Source organism: Peromyscus leucopus, chromosome 3, assembly GCF_004664715.2.
Source record: "Peromyscus leucopus breed LL Stock chromosome 3, UCI_PerLeu_2.1, whole genome shotgun sequence".
NCBI classification, from domain to species: domain Eukaryota; kingdom Metazoa; phylum Chordata; class Mammalia; order Rodentia; family Cricetidae; genus Peromyscus; species Peromyscus leucopus.
The window spans coordinates 140404473-140417186 of record NC_051065.1 but is presented as its reverse complement, the minus strand read 5'-3'; the positions used below and the strand labels follow the sequence as shown (position 1 = coordinate 140417186).

General features: G+C 37.1%; 1 protein-coding gene across 1 annotated transcript; it reads right to left on the bottom strand.

The window, feature by feature from the left end:
* Window positions 1-7032: 7032 nt before the first annotated feature.
* Window positions 7033-8393, bottom strand: LOC114684388 (taste receptor type 2 member 136-like). Its single transcript, XM_028858953.1, has 3 exons — window positions 8373-8393; window positions 7885-8261; window positions 7033-7378 (listed from the first exon to the last, which is right to left on the bottom strand). Exons 1-3 carry the CDS (start codon window positions 8391-8393, stop codon window positions 7033-7035), a joined length of 744 nt encoding a protein of 247 aa, XP_028714786.1.
* Between the last annotated feature and the right edge of the window lie 4321 nt (window positions 8394-12714).

Genomic DNA, 12714 nt, shown 5'->3' with positions numbered 1-12714 from the left:
TTCAACATGGAAATGGTTTCATTAACCATTTCTAGTTGCAGATAAAAAGAAAATCAGAAATCATGGCGTTTCTCAAATACGCTACAGTATAGCATGGACAGCGGGCAGGTGGGTCACAGAACAGCGGGTGAAACTCTGCTAACGTTGGGTAAGATTTGAAGACATTCTTAGCTTTTGGGGTTAGTATAAGTGAGTGGTCTGTTAGTATACTCCAAAGGTTTTCCCTCATAACTGAAAGGATATAAGACCAGACACACAAATGGACAGTAGATTGCTACTAAGGAGACTAAAGATTGCCAAAGATATTTTGGTTTTGGATCCATAGTATTATTATTCTCCACAATCATAAAGTTCTAGTCAATAAGTCCATTTTGTAGAATTTTCATCATAAATGTAAATAGGGCAATATTCCTACAAAACAAGGAACTCAATATAATATTTATTTATCATTTTACTTTGCATTTTACATATCATTTACTTTACATAAAAAGTGTACACCTACAAAAATGTATTAAATTCATTCCATTTTTTTCCTTTTCCCAATAATCCAGGTTTTCACTTTTGTTAACATCGGTTGAGGCCATTCTCAACTCAATGATACTTATGAAGATACTGTCTCAAGGTTGCTGTTTAGTTAGTGTTCCTTCATATAAAGCAGTTTCCAGGCATGGCTATTATGGGTATTGTGGTAAACCACTGGATATTTGGTGCTGTATGCTGTATTCACAACAATGAATTCAGCAAAACAATACAGTCAAGCTAGGTACAGGATAACGGCAATAGGCTTGTTTATCGTTCCTATCATAAGGAGAGCAGGATAGAATTATGAGACCCTCATTTGTGAGTCCAGCCATTGCTCCCTTCTGTTTCCCAGCTCCTTGTAATCTTGGTTGATATGTAAGATATACAGGAGATGGAAGGTAACTGAAGGTGATCATTTGGGCCAGGGTAGGATATTTTTATATGCACATACTTTTAATTGAAATAAAATTACATCATTTTCCCACTTCCCTATTCTCTCTCTATCCCTCCCATACATCCTCCATCTAATCCTTCCCATGCCTCCCCACTCTCAAGCTTCTTTTTCTTTGATTGTTGTTACATATACATATGTATGTGTGTATGTATTTATTTGTATGTATAAATATATAAATACAACCTGCTGAGTTTGTTTTTGTTGTTTGAGTGTATATGCTTCAGAGCTGACCACTCATATTAGACAACTAATAAGGAGGTTCAGACCTGGAAGAAGTTTATTCCTCTCCCAGCAGTCATTAGTTGCCTGCAGTTCTATGTCTAGGGATGGGAGCACACAAACTTCCCCTTCCACATGATCATGTCCACTGACAGGTCCATTCCTGTCTTGTTTATGCAGCCATTTCCAGAAAGACTATTTCACAGCAGACTTCCTGGTATTCTGACTTTCACAGTCTTTTTTCCTGTCTTCTCAGATGTTCCCTGAGCCATAGAAGCCAGAGCTGTATATTATATATATTATATATTATATTATAGCTTCTGGTTTTGTGTTTTTTATGGGATTTATGTGTGTATGAATGTGTGCGTCTCTGTATCTATATGTGTTTCTTTGTATCTTTTCCTTCTGTTTTGCCCTATTCCAGTTTATTTGTTTTTGTCTTATTTTGTTATTATTCTTTAAATGTCAGACAGAAATGGTGTGGATTCAGATGGGTCTGGTGGTGCAGAGGTTCTTGGAGGAGTTGGGTAAGGAGAAACCATAATCAGAACATTTTTTATGAAAAAAAGTTTATTTTTAATAAAAGAAAACTAGAAAAAAATGCTGCTGAGGGAGATGAGTGATAAACATAATCACCTGTTTATCATCTTGGTGAGATTTAGATAGCAATGATAAAATTCCACTATGTCATTGCTAGTGCAGACACATAGAATTTAGCCATTGTATAGGTTTGTAGATTTCCTTCTTCCAACAAAACTTTCTTCAATGATTATATCAATACACTTTCTCTTATTTTCATATTTTACACAAGAGGTTGCCAGATCTTTGAGAAAGCATGTAACATTGGCCTTGTACCACTCACAACTTAGTCCCATTTTCACAGCTGCAGAGAGATTCATGGATTAAATATAAATTTATATGTATATGTACATACATAAAATCTTGTCATAGTAGAAATTTGTTTAATGTAAGTATTTTATGGTATTATATGCTAAATTTCAAATGACTTAAGAATGAAAAATGAAGGAAAACAACTTTAAATCTCAAAGTCACATGTAGTTTTGGAAAAACATTTTAAAATCTCATCTCAAATTCAGAATTGGTCTTCATGGTTTCAAGAAGTACAATACATGGTACTAGCATTCTCCTAGCTGTGTCAGTAAAGCATCAATAGCACTGAGATTAGACCACAGTCACAGATTCAATATATTTCTAAATTTTGTCACTATTTGTGCTCAATATGAAACCCTTCTGTGCTTCTTATGGCAGTCACATGCTGAATTTATTATAGGTCTGTTCATGCTTAAATGCATTATATGCGAGTTTCTAATAACAATTCTGTTTATTCTCTATTAGACAGGACAAAGAACTTATGTATTTAATTCTTTTAATTTTTATTGATTCTCTGTGGATTTCACATCATGCAATCTGATCCCACTTATCTCCCCATCCCCTCAAATCTGCCCCCGTCCTTGCAGCCTCCACCCAAAACAAAACAAAATTTAAAAGAAAAACCAAAACCAAGACAAAACAAAATAAACAAAAACAAAAAAGAATCTCATCTTTGAAACTGTAGTGTAGCACAGTTCACCCTTTAGTCCGTTCATCTTTATTTCTAAGTGTTTATTGCTATGAGTTATTGATCTGGTTTGAGGCCTCTGGCTTCTGCTACACTATTGATGATGGGCTCTCACTGGGGCTTCTCTTGGATGTCCTGTTGTCCTGTGTTCATGGAGGTCTTGCAGTTTTGGATCTGTAGTTCTTCCTCTTCACATGTTCCAATGGTTCATAGATAAGGTGGATGTTGGGGTGGGCTACCCAGTCCTGGTTCTAGGCCTGGGTGTTAGCTAGGTTTACCAGCCCACCAGCTTTCTCTCATCATCACTACCAGTGATGCCTCATCTGGTTCCCCCAAAGCAGTCTCAGCAAGGAGCAGGTCCTAGGATCCACCTGACCCATACTCACATCAACATGACCAGCTCTATTGTTTTGCCCAGGCAAGGTGCAAGGATCCCTCTCCCAGTTGCTATCAGGGGAATAAGAGGGTGGAGGGGAGGTCAGCTCTCCTGATCTCATGCCCTCAGAGCTGTCTCACCTGAAACCCCAACAACAGAATTAGCTGTAATATGCTGCCCAGGCAGGGTGCAGGGCCTGCTTTCCTGTGTGTTGCAGCTGGTGAGTGGCAGGGCTCGTTTTCTCACTGTCATGACCCCAGGGCCAGCTCTCTCATCAGCTACAGATGGTAATGGGTAAGGGGAGGGCAACTCTCTCTCACCCATGGCCCCACACAGCAGATGTGAGGAGGTGGGGTCAAGTCTCCTGCCCTCAGGGCCAGCTCACCTGAACCCACTTCAACAGGATCAGATTTAGTGGCCAGGGGCCCTATGGTGAGGGGCCATCTTTCCAGAGTGCAAGAGCCAGCTCTCCTCTGAGGGGCAGGGCTAGCTCTCCTATTATAGTTTCCAGAGAAGGACACGGCCAGTTCAGTACAGCCCTTGGATTTCAACATATATGGTTCCTATAACCCCTTGTGGTAACAGGAGCCACAGACATCACCCCAGACCCTGGCTGCTGCAAGGCCATGAACTGAGACATGGCCCTAGGCAGCAGCTTTGGCCTGGATGTCTCAATGGCCCCATGTGGCAGCACATACCACCCAGATCAATGTTGCTCCAGCAGCAGCATGGCCCTCAGACATTGACATGGTCTCAGGTGCTTGGCCCAACTCCAATCATCTGCATGGCCCTTGGTGGTAACATGCGGTGATTTATTGTATATCAAATAAAGCTTGCCTGAGGATCAGAGGACAGAGCCAATCACTAGATTAAACAGAGGCCAGGCAGTGGTGGCATACCCCTTTAATCCCAGTACTTGTGAATCACATGCCTTTAATCCCAGCACTTGAGATCTCTTGTCTTTGCTACCAGTATTTGAAGAGCAGACATGCCTTTAATCCCAGCATTACTAGGACAGAAGTAATATGGCTGGGCAGAGAAAGGTATATAAGTGTGAGGAGACAGGAGCTAAGAATTTTTGGCTGATAGCCTTTTGGCTTAGGCCTTTTTGCCTGAGGACTCAGAAGCAGTCAGAGGATTCGTGGAGTTGGTGAAGTGAGAAGTAGCTGTGCCTTGTTCCTTTGCCTCTCTCATCTTTCAGCATTTACCCCAATATCTGACTCTGGGTTTTTAATAATAAGGCCTTTAGGAACTTGTGAAATAGTACAGGAGCTATAGACATCAAGTCAGACCCTAGCTGCTGTAGGGTCACAGACCCAGACATGGCTCTTGGCAGCAGCCCTGGCCTGGAGAACACCATGGCCCTGGGTGACAGTGCAGGCCACTCAGATCTGCATGGCCCTGGTGCTGTGGATATCTTTCTGTATGCTGTAAATATGTGTTGCTCTGATTGGTTGACAAATAAAGTCATTTGGCCTGTGGCAAGGCAGCTTAGAGGCAGGTAGGAAATCCAAACATGTAGATAGGAAGAGAAAGGAAAGGCAAGGCAGATACTGTGAGACGCTGCCAAAAAATAAATAAATAAAAATAAAATAAAATAAAACAAGATGTAAAGATACCAGTAAGCCAAGAGCCACATGGCAAAGTATAGATTTATAGAAATGGGTTAATTTAAGATGTAAGATCTAGCTAGCAAGAAGCCTGAGCCAATAGACTATACAATTTGTAATTAATATAAGCCTCTGTGTGGTTACTTGGGTCTGAGTGGCTATGGACCAGGTGGGACACAGGAAAACTTCAGCTACAGTCAACAATTCTTGAAAAACTAAAATAAAAAGAAAGAAAGAAAGAAAGAAAGAAAGAAAGGAAGAAAGAAAGAAAGAAAGAAAGAAAGAAAGAAAGAAAGAAAGAAAGAAGGAAAGAAAGAAAGAAAGAAAGAAAGAAAGAAAGAAAGAAAGAAAGAAAGAAAGAAAGAAAGAAAGAAAGAAAGAAAGAAAGAAAGAAAGAAAAAATGTTTTTGGGCAACAAGCTGCTAGATGGAACCATAGACCCACTGCCTCCCAGCCTGGTTCCCAGACCTGGCAGTAAACATAGTTCTGCTAGGTTGGGAAGCTGAGGTGGGTGGAGCCAGCAGACAAAGCTGCCATTTCAGGCCTAGTAATTCTGCAGTTTAAGCAATAGATTTACAATAAGTTATATTCACATTAAATAAACCTCTAAATGGTTTACAGTATGTATAAAAAAATGTACACAGGCTTGGAAGAGAGAAGAGAAGGAATATAGATAATTATATAAAGAAGTAGTTTTAAAAAGTAAAGTTTTTAAAGAGACAGTAAAGGTAATATAAAAATAAGCCACAGAAAGATGGATATTACACAGAAAATCTGGATTGTGTTGTCTTTGGGATTTTTAACTGCAGAAAGACATTTGATTGTAAAAGCTGCTGAGTTAAATCAACATAGATATTAATATTGACATAGATATAGATATCTTGACTTCAAAATCTATGTCTAAGGATACATTGGTTTGGAAAAGAGGTTCTGCTTCTGTTTCTACAGAAGATGAAAACCTGTGTATTGCTTCCAGGCTAATATGGTTTAACCAACCAAGACCCCCTGAAAGGTCTCCAATGACACCATGGCCCCCCCCAAAAAAATAAAAATAAAATAAAATCTACCTCAAACAGGTCTTCACACATGATTTATAATTGAATATACTAGACATCCAAAAGAGGTGGTGATTCATCATTGAAATATATATATGCTTAGTTTTGGTTACACATCCCTCTTACCCTCCCTCTTCATTCTACTTAATATATTTCTTCCCTCAGTATTCCTGTCCTCTGCATTCATATCCAGGATGGTCTACTAAATAGGAAAGAATTATTGTGGGCAGAGGAATAGACAATTAGGAGAAAGAAGAGTATATCTGATGAATTCTAATCATAGTTTTTATAATTTCTTTAGAGTATTAAGACAGCATCAATCAAAAATTGCCATAAAAATTATATAACAGATGAATATATTTGTAATATTTAACTATATTTCTTATTTTCATAGATAAAATAATGCTGGATTTTCTTCTAATACCAATGTGCTTAAATTTGCAACTTTTATTCCATGATATAAGTAATTTTTTTAATTTTAAATTTTTTATTATTTTTGAGAATTTCATGTATGAGTTCTGTATTTATATCATTTTGACCCTCCCTCTGGCTCCTAACTCCTACCACCAATCACTCTTAAATTCAGAACCTTTTTTGCTATAATTATCATCACACACACACACACACACACACACACACACACACATACACACACACACACAGAGACATACACACAGAGACAGACACACACACACACACACACACAAAACCTGCAAAGTCCATTTAGTTTTGTTTGCATATACTCATATTTAGGGTTGATCAGTATTAGAAAACTTATGAGAAATCTAAAAAGATTTGATACATATATGTGGTGCAAAGAAAAATGGGAAGAGCAATGATTTTTTAAAACAAGCTAACAGTTTTAAATAGATTTAAAATTATGTTTTCAACTTATTATGTAGAAGATAAATAAGCATTTATATCAGTTACACATGGCTTCCTAATTCTGAAAAAATGTGAAGCACATTTTGAATAATGGCATGGTTTTTTATGAAAATAATATTAAGGGAATGCTATAGAAAGGTTTTCTTGTATATTTTATACATGTCCATAAACACAAATAATCTCTAATTTAGTCGACATATATATAAATATTTCCTTTAAATTCCTTTAGAAATAATTCACACACAGTCCATTTTTCAAAAGCAATAGGAAGCACAAAATGCTGCAGACTCTGATACTAGTCACACCACATCTCTAATATTGGCTGAAGGACTTCAAGGTTTTGGTTCTTTCAGCCAGAGCCTTGTTCGCACCTGCACCATCACCAACACAAAGGCCTGTTTGATCTTGTTGTTTCCCTGTATCAGTATGCAGGAATGGCTTGAAGGATACAGGGTGCCAATAACCTGGTAAATCAGGTGGACTGGCTCATCCAGAGACGTCATATAACTGTAACCTGATATGATTAGAGACAGAATGAACATGGAAAATAACAACAGAAAGGAGATCACAGCTTGCAAAGCCTTAATGTGGGCCATAGTGCTTGGATCTTGGGATCCTTTACTGTAAAGCTTTATTGTCTGAAGGTGTTTACACAGAGAATAGATTAACAGCAGAAGACTGTAGCAGGAATCCTAAAAGTTCTTATTAATAAAATCAAATCCAGCCAGGTATTGGGGTAAATACTGGAAAATCAGAGAGACAGAACAAGCCACAGCTAACCTTACCTCGCCAGATCCTCAGCTGGTCTTGTTTCCTCAAACTGGTAGCCTCTGTGTCCACATATCCAAATGGCTCTCAGCTGAACTGTGCTGCTAGAAGCCTGAAAGCTTAACCAGCCAAATGCTTAACCAGCCAAATGCTTCTAGTTTCTGGTCTCCATGCATTATATCTTTCTGCTTTCTACCACCACTCCCTGGGATTAAAGGCTCGCTTTCTGGGATTAAAGGCGTGAGTCACCATGCTTGGCTGTATCCTTGAACACATGGATTTCTGCCTCTGGAATGCTAGAGTTAAAGACGTGTGCTACCAATGCCTATCCTCTATGTTTAATATTGTGGCTGTTCTGTCTCTGACCCTAGATAAGTTTATTAGGGTACACAATATTTTGGGGAACACAATACCACCTCAGAAGGCAGATCATAGATGTGGTAAAGGGAATGACATTGTTCAGAGTTAATGTCATCAAAAGTGTATGGTTTACGATATAAGCCAGTTTGAGCTTCCCAGTCAAGTTGCCTCTGTGACCATCCACTTGGACTTTCCCACATATGGTTCCCATCACAAGATTAGGAAACAAAAGCATCAAACTCCCCAAAAGAACAACTACAATGACACTCTTAATTTTTCCCTTCAGGCCAAGAAAAATAAGGTTCAAGAAATTGCCTATCTTCAGCAAATACAGTATGCTGAGTATAGTTGCCAGCCAGGTATTAAAATGGTTGATTACAGCCCAGGCAACACAAATAATGCATTTTACTTGTATAGTTAATAAAGCTATTAACTTTACAGTTGAGCAAAGTTGAGTCTGATTTGCTTTTAAAAACAAATAGTTTTTTTAAAGACCAAAAACAAAATGTAGTTCTCGTGCCACTGGTTGTGACTTTGTGACTACCCCAATCCCTGTGCTCGTCATTTATGGTCAGTGAAGATCACGCTGTGTTTAAATACCATGGCCATTGTAAAATGCAAAAGCAACCCTGTGTGCTGATGAATGAGTTTGGCGCTGTTTTTATAAAAACAAAAATGCGTGCAAAACAGTTCAAGTGTATTTCTACTTATACAGCCTTCTAAGCACTAGTGTATTTCAGGGCTGAGGTTAGAGGGAAGCTGCATTATTTGCAAGCATGCAAATAAAAAAAAACCATGGTTTTATGGTTTAAAACAATTTCCTCCTGGCTAGGCCCACCATAATTTGTATTCATCCACGTTACTGATTTGCTATTAAAAATTTAAAACTCAGTACAGAGATTATGCAGTGAGTTTGTAAATACTTTATTCTATCTTGGTTATATATAGAATTATTACCAATATGGATTCCTGTTAAATGACAGATTGATGTATTTAAAAAAAATTGGAAATTTTCCTAATCAAATTGTCAAGACATTTGCATGGGACACCAGGAAGGTTAATACTTCATAAAGTCTGATAACTGATGAAAACACCTATTACCTATGCATAATTTTTACTCAAAAGCTGACAAAAGCTTGTGTGCACAGTGCTTGCATGTGCTCACACATGTGCCCTCATCTCTCATAGAAGAATCATTGTGCTGCACTCTTCTAAATTGAAGACTATTTTCAAAGATATCATGTAAGTTTAAAGTACTCATTTGTTGTACTTCAAGCCATTTAGTCCACTATAAATATATGTAACAAATAAATATTTTCAAATAAATATATCATATTAGATATTTATATAATTATTCTCTTAAATATAGCTAATATTTAAATATTACTTGACTTAAATAATCAACTGTATTTTAAAAAATTCCATGTCAAACTCTTTTTAAGTTTATTTTATTATTTTGTGTATATATTATGCCTGCATGTATGTTGGTGTACCACATGTGTGTCTGGTGCTTGAGGGGTGTAAGCCTCCATGTGAGTGCTGGGAATCAAACCTAGGTCCTTTCCAAGAACAAATGCTCTTGACCTTCTGAGTTAACTCTCTAGCCCCAAAAGTTTTCCAAATATTTCTCAAAAGAGCATGTGTTTGTTACTGTGGAGGTAAGACTTCATATATAAATATTCAGTTTTTATGTAACTGATTCTGACGACTTTGTTTTTGAGATTAGTACATGTTAAAATAGTTTAATTTATGAGTTCTATTTTTTTTTTCAATTTTTATAATATAATTGGTTTTAGAGAGGGCTGAAGTCACACTACAAAGATGGAAAACCAGGCACTTGGGTTCACACAGCTGTAATATGGACTTTTTTACAACTCCTTGATATTTCAGTATATTTATTGGTAAAATGCTAATAAAATAATATCATCTTCATTAACAACAACAGTGACAATCCCCTCCCAAACTGAAAACAAACAAAATCTTAAAATATTGCAAATAGAAACTGCTTTTTGAGAACATTTTTTTTCTATAAGAAAAAAATTACAAATTCATCCAATAAAAATTATTTTCCAACATATTAAGCATACTTACTGTGTTTGCTTTGGAGGTGGGGTTGATGTTCTTCTGTCTGACATGTTTTATTTTATAAGGTTTTGTAGCTAGAGTTTTCCTGCCTTGCCCACAGTCAGGACAAATCTCCATCACCTGCCAGTCCCACAGCCACTCAGACCCAACCAAGTAAACACAGAGACTTATATTGCTTACAAACTGTATGGCTGGGGCAAGCTTCTTGCTAACTGTTCTTATAACTTAAATTAATCCATTTCCATAAATCTATACCTTGCCACGTTGCTTGTGGCTCGTGACTTACAGTCGTCTTCACATGCTGCTTGTCATGGCGGTGGCTGGCAGTGATTCCCTCTGCCTTCCTGTTTTCTCTGTTCTCCTGTTAGTCCTGCCTATACTTCCTGCCTGGCCACTGGCCAATTGGTGTTTTATTTATTGACCAATAAGAGCAATATGACATACAGACCATCCCACAGCAAGGTTTGGTATTGCTAACCTAAAATTTCAAAACTTCTTAACCTGGTTAACTACTAATAGAGTGATTTTATTCTTATTTAAAACATACAAATGTAAATGTGTTTGCTCAAGTAAACCAAATAAGAATCTTGAAGCAGATAGCTGTCAGGTGTGATAGCACCAGAAAGGCAGAAATAAGAGATGAGTTCAAGTTCGAGGACAGCTTAACTGGACAGTGATTCCCATGCCAACCAAAGCTACATAGACAGACCTTGCCTCAAAACACAACAAAAATTAACAAATAACAGTGATTATTTCTGTGGGATATTATGTTAATTTAATTTCTGCATTCTTATTAAAGACCTTAGATTAATTCTAAACAGTAAATGATATGTTTGACAATAACAAGGTAAAATGGAATGCTAAATATAGTTGCCAAGGTTAGTTTATTGAGCTATAAGATCATATATAGATCTTATTTTATATATTATGCAGTAACTATTTGCTGACACCCACAAACTTACTGGCCTAAAAGAATTGAGAACAGAGTTCAGGGTCAGAGTCTCTGTTCCCTGTTACATTATCTGCTTAGCTTTCTAAATAGCATTAAAAGTTCTCCACCTACATTCTCTATCAATTATTGAGAGCTGGGGTTTTCAAATTTGACCCAGAAACTTATAGGTAGTAGCTATTTGGAAGTTACTATAAATTAAGTAAATTACTGATTTTTATTTTATTTTGTGTTTTCCTTTTTACCTCTTTTGCTTTTTCATATAACATAGATTGGTGGTGCTTATTTTTATACTCATGTACAGAATAAAAATGATGGAGGAAAATGATGATGTAATTAAGGAAAGCACTGTAATTGTCAAAAATCATGGATTTAAGTGAAGATGTAATTATGAAGGTGAACATTATTTTGCATTTATAATTTGATAGGTTGACACATCACACATAAGTAGGTAGAGTATAATCCACCTACCATGATAATTTATTTTCACAATTAGTATGTCAATAGTAAATAGCAATTATAGAAGGATGTAATCCAGGGGAGATGTTCAGCCCAGATAAATGACTGAGAGACTAAAGAAATGATTTCATCTATGTCCAGTTTTGTGAACCAGTGGGTTTCTTTGAGTATCTTATAGGAGGATGGGTCAAAGGTTACTTACAGGAACATGGGTGTCTCTGGAAAACTGCATCCAGGAGTAGCCTATCCTAGGACCAGTCAGGACTTGGGAAAGATGCTAGCATTGCTGGTAGTTCAGCAGTAAGAAAGTGTCTCCTCCCTGGTGATTATTATTGCGTACATAACCTTGGAGAGAGGACTTGAGCCTTGTGCATTCCAAGAGCTTCTGAACCTTGTGTTTCCTGGTATTATGAGCTTCTCTCATCCCCCCAAGAGGGGTTGTTTCAACCTAAAGGCGATAGCAACACAACAAAGCTTCTGCTTTGCCCATGTTTGGACTCATCTCTTATACTAGGCTCAATATACTAAATCAAAGGAATTACTTATACAAAAACACAGTTGTTAAAATAAGCAGGATGGCAGATAGAAGAGAGAGGAAGGAGGAGGAGGAGAAGAAGAAGAAGAGGAAGAAAAGAAAAAGATGAAAAGAAGAAAAAAGGAGAGAAGAAGAAGAAGAAGAAGAAGAAGAAGAAGAAGAAGAAGAAGAAGAAGAAGAAGAAGGAGAGAAGGAGTAGGAGGAAGACGAGGAGGAGAGAAGAGAGGGAGGAGGATCAGAAATCACTCCAACTGGTCAGTTTTAGTAAACATGTTTTTTTAAAAGAAAATGTCATTCAAATTTTACTTTCAAAAAAATATTTGAAATAAGAAAATTTTTGATGAGTGGTTGATCAAATGACTGATGATCATCTTTGGGTTTTAATTTTTATTTATGAACTCTTGTTTTTTTTTTAACTGTATTCTATCTATAAACCCTACGCCCACTCTCAGAAAATCAGAAAGCATGTTGCATTTTGCAGAATGAGGAGTCCTTCAAAACTATATTTGCAAATAAGATCCAATTAAAATTTGTAAATTTGTTAGAATATTGTCCCTTGACATCAGGGAACTTGAATTGGGTAGAATCTAAGGCTAGGTTGGAGAATTTCTCTTCTTGTGGTATCTGTTTTAGGAGCTCTAAGACACAATCTTGGATAGAAATAAAGTACATAGAGAAATAGAGCTGGTTCAATGATCCTTTGCTTTTTCTTTTTTTTATTTAATTTATTTTATTTTATAATACTATTCAGTTCTACATAACAGCCACAGATTTCCTTGTTGTCCCCCTTCCTGCCCCCCCCCCCTTCCCCCAGCCCATCCCCCTTTCCCATCACCTCCAGATCAAGGCCACCCCCGA